Below are 17,048 nucleotides of genomic sequence, written 5' to 3'. Positions count from 1 at the left end.
CTTTATATGCAGCCAGGTGGGAGTCAGGCAGGCAGTAAAGAGAGGTGGACGTTAATTAGGTTCCACAGCAACAGCAAGAAGACTCCTCCTGGGGCTGGGGCTGGCCCTTGGTGACCCTTCATCTCACGTCTGTGCTTCTCCTTGACCCAGTAATACCAACCGCTCCCAGGCAGTTTCCTTCTCTCTGTCTTCTCAGGGTCAGTTCTGTCTAGGGCTCTCTCCCTGTTATGTGCTCTGACAAAGTGATCACAAGGTCTGGAACTTCCCTAATCACCAGGCCAGGGACAGAAACTACAAGCTGTGCCTGTTACCACACTTGAGCATGGACGTCCTCCCCACTCAGATGCCCACCCTCCCCCCAGCAAGGCCTGCTTAGAAGCACCGACCTGAGGATCAAGAAGAAGTAAAGTGAAAACGAGACAATGGAACCATCTAGACCTCAAAATTTGCCCTAAAAGTTTCCCAGTGTGGTCATGGAAGCAAGATGTCTACCCAGCTCTGCCCACAGGTTCCCTGGGGCTCGGCACACTCCCTTTACCCACAACACTCAGTCCTGAGCTGTTCCTCCTCCCCTACCTTCACTATCTCAACTCACTAAACATTTGTCTTTTCCAAGAACTCTTCCAAGATTGGGAAGGGCAGTGTTAATATGGTGGTAAAAGTATAATCTCTGACATAATCTCTAACTTGCCATCTGTAAAACACTGATAATGATGCCAATTTCGCAGGGTGGTAATAAGGATTAAATGAGACAACGCCTGTGCATTAATCAGAGTTGTGAACACTAGTTGCTATACAAATTCCAGAATCTCAGTGGCTAAAGAGCTCACTCGTCACTCGTCATGGGCTGACATAGATGGAAAGTGTCTTTCCTGCACGACTCCCCTCCAGATGATGATTCAAGGACCGAAGCTCTTTCCAGACTCAGTGGAATCCTCCACTGGGCCCCCTCTACTTGGCTGACAAAATAGCAAAGACAGAGAGACCAGGCCAGGAAGTGGCACCCATCAATTCAACTTTACAATGGTTAAAACTCAGTCTCATATTCCACATAATTGCAAGGGAAGCTAGGAAATATAGTTGTCCTGTGTGCCCGGGAATAGCAAATAGGATTGTTAACCATCTAGTCAGTCTCTGCTACAATATGTTAAGTATTTAGCATAGTGCCTGATATACAGGAAGAGCTCAGTAAACAAAATATACTATTATAATTACTTTCTATTATCTGTTCCAATACTGGTATGAATACCAGAAATCACAGAACTGTATGGTGGACTTTTCAGAACACTGAGAATGAGTAACTGAATACAAACCAAAACAAACGTATGAATTGGAAAAAAAGATATGGTAATCATATGTCTGACATAACTCCTAGTCTGGGTACTTTCTATGAGGCAGCAGGATACATTGGAATAGCTTACATTCAAATGTTGGCTCTTCCCTGGGCAGAACATTAACCTATGTCAACCACGGGGTTTTTCTCATCTTAAAACAAGAATGGTAATTAACCCACTTTGCAGCAGTCTTCAAAAGCGCCATATTCCCTCATCTCTAAGTATATACTTCCCTCTGTCTGGAACACCCTCCCTATCTGACTGCACCCAGCTACCTCCGACTTATCACTCAAGTCTCCGCGTGGATGTCACCTCCTCTAGGAAGCTGTCTCTATCTTCCAGCCCAATTGTGGTGGAGTGCCTCTTTCCTGTGTCCCCATGTTAGCTTCCCTTTGCAGAACACTTAACACAACAACACATGTAAATCTCTGTTCACTTTCTGTCTCTAGCTAGATGGCGATTTCTTGGAGGAAGTGATCTTGTTTTCGTCACCATTTTATCCGAGCCTCAGCACATCGTCCGGCTCATAATGAGTGTGCCATCATATTTGTCATGTGAGTGAACTGAGAATCCTGGTCCTTTTTTCAAACAATAATGCGGTAAGACTTTTAAACTCTTATAACTCGACAAAAAAAGTAAAGAAAAGATTTAGATAGAAACAGCACAGTATACTCCTTAAAAAGGTCAGTGGTACTAAAAAGTCATTTCAGGAAGCAGCCACACCCATTGGGTGATGCCTGGGTACTTCTGAGCAATCAGCCTCTTAATTTTTCAGTTGGGCAACAGACGGTGCAAAAAACCTCATCACACATTGAAACCCTGATGCTCTTCCTCCTGCTGATCTGACGGCCTGGCAACAAGAGCTGTCCGTTAAGGGCAGCCCTGACTGACCAGGTGTCCTGTTGGGCCTGCATACACCACTCTCCACTATCCATGTAGCAGGGGCAGCCCTGACCTCCAAGAGCATCATCAAAAAGTGAGGCGTTTTGTAGTCCCACACTCTCAGACACAGGATGGGACACCCCCCCACACACACATACTCTGAAGCAAATGTCACCATCCAACAAAAGTGAAGCACGCAATGTTTGTCTCCCATTCCCTTACACTTTTTGGTGCATCTGGAATGAAGTCTCAGATGAATCAAGTGACACAGAGGTATAAGTTACTCTGTGTCACCCAGTTCTCCAGGAGTGCTATTACCCAACAGGAAAAAACAAACAAACAAACAAACAAACCAAAAAACCCAACTCCAAACGTGAGATTTCAGGCAAGCAAGAGAAGCCAAAGCAGCCAGGAGACAGCATGGGCACGCCTCTAAAAATACTAAGTCAAGTAGAGCACTGCCTACTTTACAGTTGGTTTAGCTCAGAGCCCTACACTAAGGTACAACAGACACCAAGACTCACACACGGGTCCTCGCACACGTCCCCTGAGAGCCTGGGACGATCTCCTTCCCCAACTACAAGCTGCCAGGGCCACAGCTCTAATCCCCATCCTACTCATCCGGTAAAATCTCTGACAACCTCACCCCATCGTCTACACCTAAAGGGGCAAGGTTATCCCTTGCTACCTGTACCCCAACACACACACACACACACACACACACACACACACACACACACACACCTCCAGGCTACCCAGACCATTTTCACTCGATCGCACTGGGGGGCCAGAGGGTCGGGGAGGGTAGAGTTGGCCGGAGCCCCGAACCCGCCCAGCGCCTACATCCTCCCAGCCAGCCGGGTCCGTGCTCTGCCGCGGGTACGCCGCCTTGCACCGGCTCCCGGGCGCAGCAGCGGCCGCCTCGGGGGCGGGACGTACCGAGGCCCCGCCCCGCGGACGTCAGCCTCGCGATGCGTGGGTGGTGCCGACCGCCAGTTTTCAGTCCGTCCCAAGTAGCGGCGGCAGAAGGCGCTCAGCCCGGCTTCGGCTTCGGCTCAGTCCCCGGCTCCGGAGGATGCGGCGCGCCCAGGATGCTGCCGCGCCTGGTAGTGCTGCTGGCGGCGCTCCTCAGCCTGCGCCTCCGCTCCTGCGCGCACGGTAAGGATCGCGGCCCTGCCCTGCCCTCTCCGCGCCGGACCGGCTGCGCTTTGTGGGTGGCCTGACCCGCCTCCCGCGGTCGGCATCCCTGCATCAAAGTTCTGTGTCCCACAGGGAGCCCCGTCTGGCTGACCCTCTGGGGAGAGGGTCACCCATTATCGCCCTCTTCCTGAATCTCCTCATTCTGGCAAGCCTGGGTTTCAGGATCACCCCGGTGTGGAAGTGGAAGAAGCTGAGATTGCTTGGAGGGGTGGGGGTGTGTAGGGAGAGAAGTTAAATGACCCTCTTCCCCAACTCATCGCCCACCCACTTCCTGACGAGTCATAAATTTATCAATGGCTTTTTTTGTTGTTCTAGTTCAAATGATGGGACTGCTTGTCCCTCTGGGGAATTACTTTGATTCCCCATCTGACTCTAACTTCCCTTAGCCCTCCAACTAACTGTGCCTTTCCCCTCCACCCCAGCTCTTTTCCTCCACTACACCCGTCATGCCCATCTCCCGCCTCATCCCTGTGCCTTCCTTAGCCCCTAATGCACTCCCACAGCCACCTGCCGTCTTTCTCCCGATTCCTACCCCTTAGCTCAGTCTCCTAACCCAGCCAGCTATCTTGGAAAGTTTCTGCAACTGAGAAGAGTCAACCTTGAAGAGAGCGAATGAAAGGGCCGGGAGGTGGAAGGACCAAGAACAGAGGCAGGTCGAGCAGGGACTGAAACTGCTTCCACCCTCCAAAATACAAATAAACATGCAGTCAGCCGTTCACGTGACTGAGAGCTGAGTTGGGGATATGCACCCCAACACCACAAGGACCCACTGCATTTTTCACTTTCCATTTAATGCTTTGAAATCAAGACACAGACTTGAAGATCAAAGACAGTATAAGAAAGAAAGCAAGGGACAGGGACAGATGTACTTTCTAAGTGAGAATGACAGTCAGAAAAAAGAAGCATTATTAGACAGATGGTAAGAGGTTAGAGAGAGTAGCCTGAGAGAGTCACGGACAGACGAGAGGCATTAAGGGACCAAGGAAGACAGAAGAGGAACTGCGTGTGGGTGTTGGCTTTGACCTATTTCATTGCACGTGATAGGAAAGACTCTTAACATGAGTGTATTTGCACTCTTACATATGAGAGAACAGTTTCAGCAAGGTTCAGTAATTTGCCCACAGCACACGGGCAAGTGTTAGTTTGAGGCTCCAGAAGTTGGCATTTCCCATGGTGAATGGTGTGTGTTGGGAGGGAGGGGAAAACAGGAGATGGAGATGGCACTGGTATTTATTATCTCACCTTGGAGCCAAGTGTACTAGCTCTTTGTAGAAATGTCCTCAGCCCAGTCCAGAACCAGAACTGCTTCATTTTGTCTGTTCTCACCCAGCCTGAGCTGGGCATCTGGCTATAGGTAAAGCCCTTCTACAAGCTGGGGAATGGAATGGGGTAAGTGCTCAGCTTGGGGTCGCCCAGGAGATTTGTGAAGAAAAACAGGCAGACACCAACAAGCAGGATATTTGTGTACCCAAAGAACTCCAGAGCGGGGGCCTTGGGCTGGAGCCAGGAAAGGGGCCAGGTGTGGGGGTTGGGGGCAGGCCTTGCCATGGGGCTGGAGCGGGACAGGGTTTGGGCAGAGCCCGGGACTAGCTTATCCCAGAGCTCACTGTGGACATACCTTAGCCGTCACCCCCTGCCTCCTCACCTGGGAGACATCAGACTCAGCCTGGCTCTTCTCAGCCACCACTTCTGCTTCTGATCACAGACTGCACAGGACAGTGATTTAAGGACACAGCACGAGCTCTGGAAACACACACATCTGGATTCAAGGTCCCACTCTTCCCCTAACTAGCCCCATTGGCCTTGGGCAAGTCACTTAACCTCTCTGATTCTTCATTTTCTCTCCGGTAAAATTGGGGCAATAAATGCCTGCCATGTAGGGCTGTCATGATCATTAAATGAGACAATATATGTAAAGTACTCAGCAGAGCACTCACATGAATAAGGTACTCAATGAATAGGAATTGTTAGAATGCCTGCCACCATCACCATCATCATCTTTACCCTTGGGGGTGGGCTCTGCCAGCTCTGATACTGACACACTTCTTTTCCCCAGGAACAGAACTTCCCAGACCTCCATCTGTGTGGTTTGAAGCAGAATTTTTCCACCACATCCTCCACTGGACGCCCATCCCGAATCAGTCTGAAAGTACCTACTATGAAGTGGAGCTCCTGGTGTAAGGAAAAGGGAGGATGGAGGAAGGAGGGAGGTGAAGGAGGGAGTGGGTGAGTCCATCCCCTTCTACTGCCCTGGCACAGGAAGATACCTACCTTGTTACTGAAGTGACACAGGAAGGACCCTGTCACATATCCATCAGTTGACAAGTACTAATTAAGTCTCATATGTGCTGAGCAGTGTGCTGGGAGTTCTGTGGTGAGAAAAACCACAGTATTGCCTTTACCCTCAATATTTTTCCATGTTATTGGAAAAACAGGAAAAGCACCCATAATATGGTTGGAAAACAAGGAAACCCTAACACCTGCAGATATAGTTGGGAGAAGCGAGAAATTATGCTGTGTTGCAGGGAGGAGCAAGTCTTCCTGGAAGAGTTGGGATTTGAGCTACTCATATTTCAATCTAAGAGCCTTCTAGACCACAGAGAAATTGGTACAGGGTCCCAGAACCAAGGCAGATCCCCTTACAATGCAATGCCCCGGACTAGAGAAATACCCTGAGGGCCGTACAATCACGGGAGCTCGCCTCCCTGGCCTCTTGTTTCCCTCTTGAAGGAGACAGGTTTGAACACAAGTCCCTCTACCATTGTCCCCTGATATCTCCCCAGGTATGGAATGGAGCCCTGGAAGTCCATCCCCAGCTGTAGCCAGACCCTGATGCTGTCCTGTGATCTCACCATGGTGACCCTGGACCTATACCACAACAATGGTTACCGAGCCAAAGTCCGGGCAGTGGATGGAAACCAGCACTCCAACTGGACCAGCACCAGCACCCGCTTCTCCAAGGATGAAGGTACTTTTCCTGCCCTGGGCCTAGAACATGGCTTTTGGGGTTCCTTCTAGCCAGAAACTCTAGTCTAGCACTTTTCTCTTTGTTCCCATAGCTTGCCATGACAGCCTGGCTTTCGGGCCAGGGACCTAGTTACTCAAATAAGCCTGAGTCAGGACTTTGGAGATGGCTTAGATGAAAATAGTCAAGTTTTTCAAGATTTAAAAGGGAACTGGATTTGTTTATCGTACAGAAGTCTTTGGGTAAGGGCCAGCTGAGTCACAAGGGCCAGGCATGTGTACTTGGAGGGTTTGGGGAGAGGAATCGAATCCATAAGCACTCAGCATAGGGTAGCAAGCAGCAGGCAGAATTGGATCAGCCCCTACCCCTTTAGAGATGAACTCCCAGGGATCAGGGTATAAGGCTTTGAAGCAGACAGGTGTTACTGAGAAAAAGTTGGGAGTCTCTCTCTGCAGAGATAGGAGAAAAGAATAAGCCCCAAACTCAATGGGGTTCTTCCATTCTGCAGGTTGGGATCCACTGTGCTCTCTGTGTGTGATGAGGCTGCTCGGTAGAATTCAGTCAGAACTGGTGATCTAGGATGGTCTAGGTCATTAGCTCCCAAATACCTGCCTGCAGGCCAGTACTCAAGCTGGCTGCAGAACCATTACTTGGAGAGTGTGTTTAAAATATTGTATGTTTCCAGGGCCCAGCTTTAAAAATTCAGATTCACTGTGTCTTGAGTAGGCCCCGGGCATCTGTATTTTTAATGTGCTCCCCAGAAAGTCCTAATATTCTGCTAGGTTTGGAAACCTGTGGCCCAGGTTTTAGGGTGAGTAAAGCTTGACCCTGGGGGCCAGGCATGGGGTGTGTGTGGGGGTGGGGGGGTGTGCCCAGGCGCCCCCAGCCTGCAGGCCTTATGGTTTTGTCTCCCTGCTCAGTGAATCTGACAGTTGGCAGTGTGAAGCTAGAGATGCACAACGGTGTCATCCTTGGAAAGATCCAGCCCCCGAGGCCCAAGATGGCCCCTGAAGGCAACACATATGAAAGCATCTTCCCACACTTCCGGGAGTATGAGATTGCAATTCGAAAGGTGCCAGGACACTATAAGGTATGGGATTTCTCAAGGCCACAGGACCTGGGCTACCCCAACTTCCCTGCCACCTGAGCTGGAAGCATCTTTTGTGCACTGCTGGGGAGCTTGCTGACAGAGTACAGGGAGGTCATAGAGGCGGGGAAGAGCGTTTAGATGATCTCTGCCCTCAAACCAGTGCTCCTGCCAGGGGGCAGGGAAGACACTGCCTACTAGGTGTCAGGCGCCACAGGAGACACTTTGTGACTATTGTTTCCTATCACTATTGATGGTGGATACTTTATTCCATTTTATAGATGGGAAATGACGCTCCAAGGAACTATGTAATTGTCCAAGGACACCCCCTTAAATGGGAGGCCTGAAATCTGCAAAACCCATCCTCTTTCCCTTCCACCATGGTAGAGTCCAGCCCTTTCTGGGGTGGTTCTCAGCATCTATGAAATACTTCTACTCTTTTAATACAGAACGAATCATGGTGATCACAGCGATCTTGGGCTGTGCCGATAACACAGGGTTTGTTATCTTGGGTAAAGAACACCGATCATTGGCCTGGGTCATTTCTATAGGCCCTTCCAGCTCCCAGTTTTCATGTGTCATGAAACAAGGGTATTTTGTTTATTGCTGTCATTGTTTTCATTTCAGTTCACAAACAAGAAGGTAAAACATGAAAACTTCAGCTTCTCAGCCCCTGGAGAGTTGGGAGAGTTCTGTGTCAAGGTGAAACCGTCTGTGGCCACCCGAGCGAATAAGGGGATATGGTCTAAGGAGGAGTGCATCGTGCTCTCCCAGCAGTGTGAGTCTGTCAGGCTGCCGTCCCGACAGGGAGGGAGGCAGGAAGGGCCTCACACAATCCGAGAAGGGGCCGATGCCAGGCATGGCGCTAGGCACTCGCCCACATAGCTCTCTATCCTCTCCCAGCCCTGGGAGAGAGCTCCTGCTGTCCCTATTTTAGAGATAAGGGAAGTGAGGCTCAGTGCATAGAAGCTACTTCCTAGAGCATGGTGGCAGAACCACGTCTCCTGATTCTGTGGGTTCTTCAATTTGAGCACAGCTGTGCTTACCAGGAACCCCCCAGTCCAACCTCAGTTAGCTGTGGTAGTTCCTGTTTGTTATAGTCCTCTGCTGTCCTCTTAGAACTGGGGGCATGAAGGGCATTCTCCTTAACTCCATCCCCCTCAGAGGAAGCAGAACTTAGCTGACTCCTCACCACAGCTGCTAAAGTCAACAAATACTGTGCCAGGCTCTCAGCCAAGCATTGGGAAGGGGCGGGGACAGGGGATTTAGGATGTGAAGACCATGGTCCTGCCCTGAGGATCACACTGTCTGGCTGAGGGCACAGGGTGTGCCCAGAGGAAGCTGTTACTAGCAACTCAGGACAACATATGTCAAATGCCCAATGAATCATGCCAATAGTCAGCATACCTGGGGTCCGCCCAGTCCAGCCGGTCCGCCCAGTCCAGTGGGAACGGGGTCCAGCAAAGACCAAAGTTGAGTCCTTACATTTCTACAGTATACTTCAGTTCATGAAGGACACTAACAAGCTCACTGTCATTTAAGCCTCCCTCTCACTTAAGTAGAGTAAGGCACCATATGTGTGCCCGGCAACCTTAAGAGCTTTTTCTACGTTCACTGTCTGATATAAGAACTAGTTTTGTATAGAGGTCTGGGTTCAAATCCCCAGTTTACCACTTATGAGATATATGTCCTTGGGCAAGTTACTTAACCTCTCTGGACCTCAGGACCCCAATCTATACAAATAGAGATGATAATAGTATTTCCCTCCTAAGATTGTTTTAAGGATCAGATAACATAAGTAAAGGACTTGATAAATGGCAAGTGCTGTGTGCCTCACAACCGTATCATGTGGGAAGTGCCATTATTCTTCCCCTTTTATAGATGAGGGAACTGAGGCTCAGAGAGGCTGAGTAATCTATTCACAGCCTCACAGCTAGTAAGTGGTGCGGCTGGGATTTGAACCCAGGTCTGGCTGCCAAAGCCTCTGTCCTTACCTGCTGTACCATCCTGACTTGCTGCTCTAAGTGCTGTGGTGTGAGTGCAGAGAGCTAGCAGCTCTGGCCTTCGTCAAGCCAGGAGGCACCTTTGTCAAGCACGGTGGCGAAGCCCAGTGCCGAGAATGTTGCCTTCTAGTGGCCCAGGAAATCCTTCAGGGCCAAGGTTGGGAGGCCAGGCAGGGATTCCCAAGAACACATCTAGAGTTATGGTCTAGAGGTAGCTCACTGAGTGGCTCCAGGAGTGGCCGTGGGATCCCCGGGGACTGCCCCTCCGTGCCCCGTGATGTCCGTCTACAAATGCATCTCTCTGGGCTTACAGACTTCACCATGACCAACCTCAGCATCTTCTTCACCTTTGTCCTGCTGCTCTGTGGACCCCTGGCTTACCTCCTGACCCTCCAGCTGTACATGCGGCACCAGGGGAAGCTGCCCACTGTTCTGGTGAGTCGCACAGGGAGGCCACTGCCCCATCCTTCCCAGCCACACCGGGACTCCAGGAGACAGGTGCTCCCTCACAGACATTCCCTTCCCTCAGCCCTGACATTATCAGGAGGCACCTTCGTTAAGCACGGTGGCAAAGCCCACTGCCGAGAATGTTGCCTTCTAGTGGCCCAGATAAGATATGTACTGAGTAGTCCCAAACCCTGCCCACACATCATTTTGTTACTATTTACTAATAATTGGCTATGGACCAGCCTCTGTGTGTTAGTACCTCTGAGGCAGGTACATTTGTTATCCTCATTTTACAAGTGAGGAAACTGAGGCTTAGAGAGATTGTTACAGGCGTAGGGTCACACAGCCAGGAAGAAGAGTTGGGAGGGACCCCAGTCTTTCCCACCCCTAATGCTGGTGGTGAGCGCTCTGGAAGAGGGAGAATGAAGGGCTGGAAGTGCCAGCCCGTAGGCTGCCCTCAGAGTGGGAGCACAGAGGAGAGAGGTGAGGTTGCAGAGAAGGGTTCGTGGAGGAAACCAGGCTCTCTGACCCTTCCCCAAGTGTCTCCTCTTACTGCACAGTGCTGACAAAGGCTGCACTCATGGTAAGCTAGCCGCCAAAGCTCCACTTGCAGCACTGAGCAGCATTTGCAAACCTCAGCCTGTGTCTGGCCTGGGATTCAGGCTGCTCCAAAGGTTGCCTGCCACATCCCCCTCAACTGGCTTACAGATGGAAGTGGACCCTCCAGAGGGATCCCAGGGTCTCTGGAGAAAAACAAAGAGAGAGACAAAGACCCTCTGAAATTATTTTGAGTAAGAAGTCTAGATGGTCGGGAGGCAGGGAGAGAAGAGGGGAGGGAGTACCCGGCGAGACTAGAATCTTTGTCCTGGCAAAAAGAACTGTGTTCCTGGCTGCAGGGCCCTGGGTAGAGACATAGGACAAGGAGACTGGGAATAGGCAGCCCCTACAGCCTTAGGGGCTTATAAAGTTCTTCCTCATGTCTAGCTGAAGTGTGTAGCTCATTGTTCTTTCTCTGTGCTGTGTGGAGATTCAGGCCCACAAACCTGTACATTGCCTGTTTGACAAATACTTTGAGCATATTCTATGTGCAGGGCCCAGAGCTGGAATGGGTGGTATAGAGATGAATGCACCGTGGAACCTGCTGTCAGGATGGATAACTAGAGAGCGGAGGGGTGGGGGAAGGTGGTCCCGGTACACTAGATGGGAGACCCTTAGTCAGCAATCAGGAAAAGCATGTAGGCAAAGAGTAAACGTGCTGGCAATTGAGCTACAGTTGCTGAGCACCTATGACATGCTGATCAAGGTGGCCCTGGCTCCCAAGGGGCTTGCTTACAGCCTGGTGGGCAGCCAGAATATAAACAACTTAATGCTAACCAGTGACATAGACATAGATGCAACGATGCCAAAGGAGATGACAGGCAACCTCTGGTTCCTTGTTTCTTCTGTTCGTTTGGATCAAAATTGAGTTGTCCTTGAGAGTTTTTTCCTCCTCAAGATAAATACAGCCCAATTCCTTCATCTAATGATCATGGGCATTATTAACTTTATGAATAACTTATAGTGCACTGAGCTCTTTCACATTACTTAGTTTCTTCTCATTCATTAGCTGCTTTAATCTGATCTTTCAACAATATATTAAGGTAAATATTAGTGGACAAGTGGGGATTTGAAATCAGCTCAGTTACATACAAATTCCAGGTTTGTTCTTTACTGCTGTGTGACTTTGGGCAAATCACTTCTTCGAGGTTTACTTTTCCTCCTCTAAGAAATAGAGATAATAATACTTCCTTAGAGAATTATTGGAGAGTAAAATTCAATTCACCAAGTATTTATTGAGTGCTTTCTATGTACCAGACACTGTTATAAGCACTTTACATGCATGAACCACAACAGGAGGAGGGAGGTGCTGTCATTGTTTCAAGTTTACAGGTGAGGAAGTAAAACACAGAAAAGATAAATAGTTTGGCCAAAGTGACACAGCTGTTAAGAGGCAGAGTTGGGATTTGAACCCATGAAGTCTTACTCTAGAATACATATCCTTAATTGCCACACCATGTACTATTAATAGGAATTCAACCAGTAAGCGTTGCATTCGAGTCGTCATATACAAAAGGAATGAGGACAAGTGTGCCACAGTGCGTCAGTAAGGCAGTCAACAAACCCCATCAACGCCTACTATGTGCCAGCTCAGTTTTAGCTTTGGGAACAGAATGGTGAAGAAAACTGGATAGCAACTGCCCTCAAGGAATTTATGTTCTTTTGTGGGCTGGGGAATGATTGGTGTGTATATGTGCATGTTGGGGGACAGGATGAAAACAAATTAAAAAATAATTCCACGAACTAAGTGCTAGGAAGAAATAAGTTAATATGGAGACAGTCTGGAGCACTGCTTTAGCTACCGTTTCCCCAAAAATAAGACTTAGCCGGACCATCAGCTCTAATGCGTTTTTTGGAGCAAAAATTAATATAAGACCTGGTATATTATATTATATTATATTATATTATATTATATTATATTATATTATACCCGGTCTTATAGTAAAATAAGACCGGTTCTTATATTAATTTTTGCTCCAAAAGATACATTAGAGCTGATTGTCCAGCTAGGTCTTATTTTGGGGGAAACACGGTAGGGTAATCAGGAAGGCATCTGAGCTGAGAGCTGAATGATGAGGAGGACACAGCCATACAAAGCACTGACAGAAGAGTATTCCAACCAGAAAAAATAACGTGTGCAAAGGCCCTGAGACAGTACTGTACTGGTGTGTTCCAGAGCAGAAAGAACACTAGTGTGGCTGGGACAGAAAGGCCAGCATTCGGTGATTTCCTGGGGTGCTCAGCGGTTGATGTCCTCCTCAGTGGCTAGTTCTGTGCTCGTTCCACTGCCCCGACACTACAGCCGTCCTGTATTTGTGCAAGTTACAACTCAAGGAATGGAGAAATTAATTTGGTGTCTCATGTCCATCATTTTAAAAAATGAAATGGGATGGGATGGGATAGAGTAGGAGAGATCACATTACACAAGTAGTGATAAGTATTATTTTGTTATACTGGTTTCAGTTATTTATATATGAGTTATATATTTATGGGCCAATTATGTAAAGGTTATTATGTAACGCATTCCTTATTTCGGGTCTTAGTCAAAAGAGTTTGAAACATACTTCTAGATCTAGATGGGTTCAGTCTGCTCTCAAGTTTGAAAAGCACAGCCACTGAGAACGTTTACCACTATCTGCAGGCTCCCATTCTACCTGTCATTCCATCTGAGCTCTGCAAATACAGGCTTCTTATGAATCTGCCCTGAGCCAAACTGAGAATTGCATTAGGTGGGAAACTCAATTCCAAAATGAAACAAAAAGAACAAGTAGCTGTGTACTCCAGGCTCTGTAGTCCCCTTCTTTGGAACAGTACCTCCTTGAGCTCCCCTCCTGGACCCTTGGCCTCCCCTGGCAATACTGGGGTGGGTTCCTACAGGTGACCCTCAGCCTCACCCACTCTGCCCTTTCCTCTCCAGGTCTTCAAGGAGCCTAGTCCCTTCAGCCTCATCAACCAGCTTCCCTGCTCAGAGACCCAAGACACCATCCATCCCCTTGATGAAGAGGCCTTCCCCAAGGTGTCCCCAGAGCTGAGGAACTCAGAGCTGCATGGCAGCACGGACAGTGGCTTTGGCAGTGCCAAGCCATCCCTGCAGACTGAAGAGCCCCAGTTCCTGCTCCCTGTCCCCCACCTCCAGGCTGGGGGGACTCTGGGAAAGGGGGCACCCTTGGAGCTGGAGAGCGGCTGCAATAGTGGCAGCAGCAACAGCACAGACAGTGGGATCTGTTTGCAGGAGCCAAGCCTGAGTCTCGGTACAGGGCCCACCTGGGAGCAGCAGGTGGGGAGCAATAGCCGGGGCCAGGATGACAGTGGCATTGGCCTAGTCCAAAACTCTGAACTGCAGCCTGGGGATGTACAGGGTGGCTCAGCCTTGGGCCGTGTCAGTCCCCTAGGACCTGAAGTGACTGAGGAGGAAGACCCAGCCATGGCCGCCTTCCAGGGCTATCTGAAACAGACTAGAGACACAGAGGAGGGGGCTGCCAAGGCAGGTTGCCTGGAGGAAGAGTGCTCCTCAACAGATGGCCTTGGCCCCCAATTCAGGACATGCCTGGATACTGAGGAGGGCAGGCCTCCACCAGCCCTGGCCAAGGGCTATTTGAAACAGGATCCCCCAGAAACGACTCTCGACCCCTCAGGGACCCCAACTGGACAGTGGAACCAACCAACTGAAGAATGGTCACTCCTGAGCTTGACCAGCAGTGGTGACCTGGGAATATCTGACTGGAGCTTTGCCCGTGACCTTGCCCCTCTGGACTGTGTGGCAGCCCCAGGCAGTCTGCTCGGCAGCTTTGACTCAGACCTGGTCACCCTGCCACTGATCTCCAGTCTGCACTCGAATGAGTGACTCAAGCTAAGGGGTGACTTTATATTCAGCCTGGTCTTGCTGGACTAGGAGGAGGGGTCCCAGGGGTCAGACGTGAAACATGATGCCAGTCTGAGCACTTTTCTGCAAGCCCAGTGAGGCCAGCTGTGGCCAGGCCCAGCAGGGCTGGCTAAGGTACGTGAGCAGGAGGAGGCCATCTCGCTAGACTAGCATGAGTGTGTGGGTAGCCTATTCTGTAGACAGGGCCCTGCAGACTCTGGCAGAGCTGAGAAGGGCAGCGCAGAGACCTCCTCCCTCCTCAAGACTCTTCCTGTGTGATAAGGATTATTTGCTTAGGGGAATCGTGGGGTTTGCTGGAGTTATGGTGAAGCCGCCAAGCTGAAGTCAGCTCAGACTCAGACTTCCCCCTTTAAGCCTCCATCTTGTTGGAGGCTGGGAGGATGCAGGCCTCAGGGCCGCACAGCAGGGGCCACTTCCAGGGAGAAAAGAGGGAGCAGAGACGAAGTTTGATCTCTGGGACGGTCAACTGACTCCTAGTCTGGGATGGTCACATGGAGAAGCTCCCCCATGGCAGGCCTCCCAGGCAGGGAGCTTGTCATGGAAGATCTTAAAGTGTGTTCTGCCTTGGTCAGCCAGTCAATCAACCATCGTAACGGAGCCACAGGAGGACGAAAGGAGCTGAGACCTAGAAGGGGGCTTCTGGCTCAGAACCCATCCCTCTGGGGATGTCTCATGTCCATCTGCAGACATCTCCCTCTTTCCAGCAAAGAGAGTGGCACCCCCTTCAGGTACTTGCAGTGGCCAAGCCTCACTGTTTCCACCCTGCTGCCCCCATCATTTGTTGACAGTACCAGAGAACCACGGTTGTTTGTATTGGTCAAAACGCAGCCTTCCAGGCAGCCTCTGGGTTTGAGCACCAGTTTGTCTGCCCCAGAGAGTCAGGGTTGGGACCTACACTTGAGTTTGCTGCTGCCATTCAGCTACAGACCCACAGGACAAGACACTGGGCTGGGATCCCTGCTCTCAGTGTTTAGCTGCGTGACCTTAGGCCAGCCACTTCTCAAAGGGCCTTAGTTACCTCATCTGTGAAATAAGGGGCCCTCCATGCTGGGTGATAGCCAAGTTGACCTCTGGGGTGATATTTCCAACCGTGTTTGATCCTGGGCTGGGAGGAAGTGGACTGTGGAACTCATGTCTGTCTGCACAGAGCCAGCTTCTTTCACATGCCCAGGGCTCACAGATCAAGCAGAAACCCATGGCACCATGCTAAGAGAGCTGGACACTGGGTCCAGAAAGGGGCAGGTGTGGGCCTGGCTTCCCCACAGTCAGTTTGGAGTCTGAGTTCAAAGCTGGTTTACAGTCCACGGGCAAGGAACTGAGAGGAGTGACAGGCCTGGGCTGTATACTCCCTCAGTCATCCCGTGGCCCTGCATTTCTCTGTGGCGTTCTGCGAAGACACATTCTGGCCCTGGGAATCCAGCCAGAACTCTTCCACTCTGCCAAGCTCTAAGTCCCAGCCTGGTAACAACTCCCTCTGGAAACTTAGGCTTTCGGGAAGATTCCTCAGGGTTCCCTTGGAGGGCTTATTTATTTATTTTGTTCTTTTATTTATTGAAGAGGCAGGATAGTACAGTAAAAGAATTCTGAGTATTTCAAAAGCCTAGCAGTTCTAGTTCGGATTCTGCTCTTTCTAGTTGTGTGACCTTGGGAAAGTCACTTGTCCTCTGTTTCCTCATCTGTAAAACTAGAAAACAATGCCTGACTTGTTTCACTCCTAGGGATGTGAGGTTCCACCGAGGGAGTGGCTATGAGTGCCTTGAACACAAAGATTTGTAAATGAGTGATGTATTTTTTTATTCCAATAAATTGTCAGGATCACAGGAATCCTGTGAAACCAGTCAGATTTCTGATGACTCAGTGTCTGGTGGAGGACTCAAGTTGCTGATAATTGAGGATGATAATAAGACATGTGATGTATCTTTAAAGACTGAGGACTCGGGTTCAAATCATACAGACTCACGTACCAGTCTTCATGCTAACATTTATTGTCTATGATCTTGGGCAAATTACTGATCCTTTCTAAGTTCAAGTTTCCTCATCTATAAGCTGGAAATAATTCCTCATGGGGATGTCATGCAGTTTAAATGAGATCACATAAAGAATTTCACACAGTGCCAGGCACACGGTGGTCCATGCATAAATAGCTGTCATTGGCTGTAAGGGAAGTGGACAGTTTTTCTTGGAAACAGGTGAAACATGAAAGAGATAATGAAAATGTATGTAGTGAAAGCATGTGCAATGAATGGAACATAAGGTAAAGACGTACATGAAGAGCATGTAATGTAATGAAAGATCATGAAAACGCATGTAAATGAAAGTGTATGCAAGCAGTTCTTTCAGAAGACTTGAGAAGGAAACCGTGGAAAACTTAACACAATGTTTTGGGTGTAAATTCTGACAACTTGGAAAGGAGACCCTGGTAGCCCCTCCCTTCCAGGAAGACAGCAAACTAGACCTTCCTGGAGCCCTACTACCTGCTCCCCTGAACCTGGAGGTTTGTCCACGGGTGCTTCTCATAAGTGCGGAAGCGATCATTCTCTTCTGAAGCAGCCTTCTCCTTCCACGAAAAGCCACACGTGTGTGGGTTTGAATCTCTCCTAAAGCTCAGCACAGCAGGTGAAGCAAACCCAGGGCTCAGGGCCTGAGTCTG

General features: G+C 49.6%; 1 protein-coding gene across 2 annotated transcripts; it reads left to right on the top strand.

The window, feature by feature from the left end:
- Window positions 1–3,199: 3,199 nt before the first annotated feature.
- Window positions 3,200–16,236, top strand: IL10RA (interleukin 10 receptor subunit alpha). Of its 2 annotated transcripts, none has more exons than XM_019716198.3 (7): window positions 3,200–3,374; window positions 5,473–5,593; window positions 6,200–6,384; window positions 7,302–7,471; window positions 8,096–8,246; window positions 9,785–9,906; window positions 13,433–16,236. In XM_019716198.3, the coding sequence occupies exons 1-7, from the start codon at window positions 3,308–3,310 to the stop codon at window positions 14,357–14,359; spliced, it is 1,743 nt and encodes a 580-aa protein (XP_019571757.3). In that variant the 5' UTR covers window positions 3,200–3,307; the 3' UTR covers window positions 14,360–16,236. The 2 variants fall into 2 exon arrangements, with proteins under 2 accessions (XP_019571757.3, XP_019571758.3); XM_019716199.3 differs by having other exon boundaries at window positions 3,213–3,374; window positions 5,479–5,593.
- Window positions 16,237–17,048: the final 812 nt, after the last annotated feature.

The sequence above is a fragment of the Rhinolophus sinicus genome, chromosome 14, assembly GCF_057876585.1.
Source record: "Rhinolophus sinicus isolate RSI-liver-muscle chromosome 14, RSI-T2T, whole genome shotgun sequence".
In the NCBI taxonomy this organism is placed as follows: Eukaryota; Metazoa; Chordata; class Mammalia; order Chiroptera; family Rhinolophidae; genus Rhinolophus; species Rhinolophus sinicus.
Note: the sequence above shows the minus strand (reverse complement) of the source record. Positions and strands in the feature narration are given on the sequence as shown.

Coding starts and splice junctions, on each gene's coding strand:
- IL10RA (XM_019716198.3), top strand. CDS start 3,308: ATGCTGCCGCGCCTGGTAGTGCTGCTGGCGGCGCTCCTCAGCCTGCGC. Junction 6,385..7,301: donor CCGCTTCTCCAAGGATGAAG/GTACTTTTCCTG, acceptor CTCCCTGCTCAG/TGAATCTGACAGTTGGCAGT. Junction 8,247..9,784: donor CATCGTGCTCTCCCAGCAGT/GTGAGTCTGTCA, acceptor CTGGGCTTACAG/ACTTCACCATGACCAACCTC.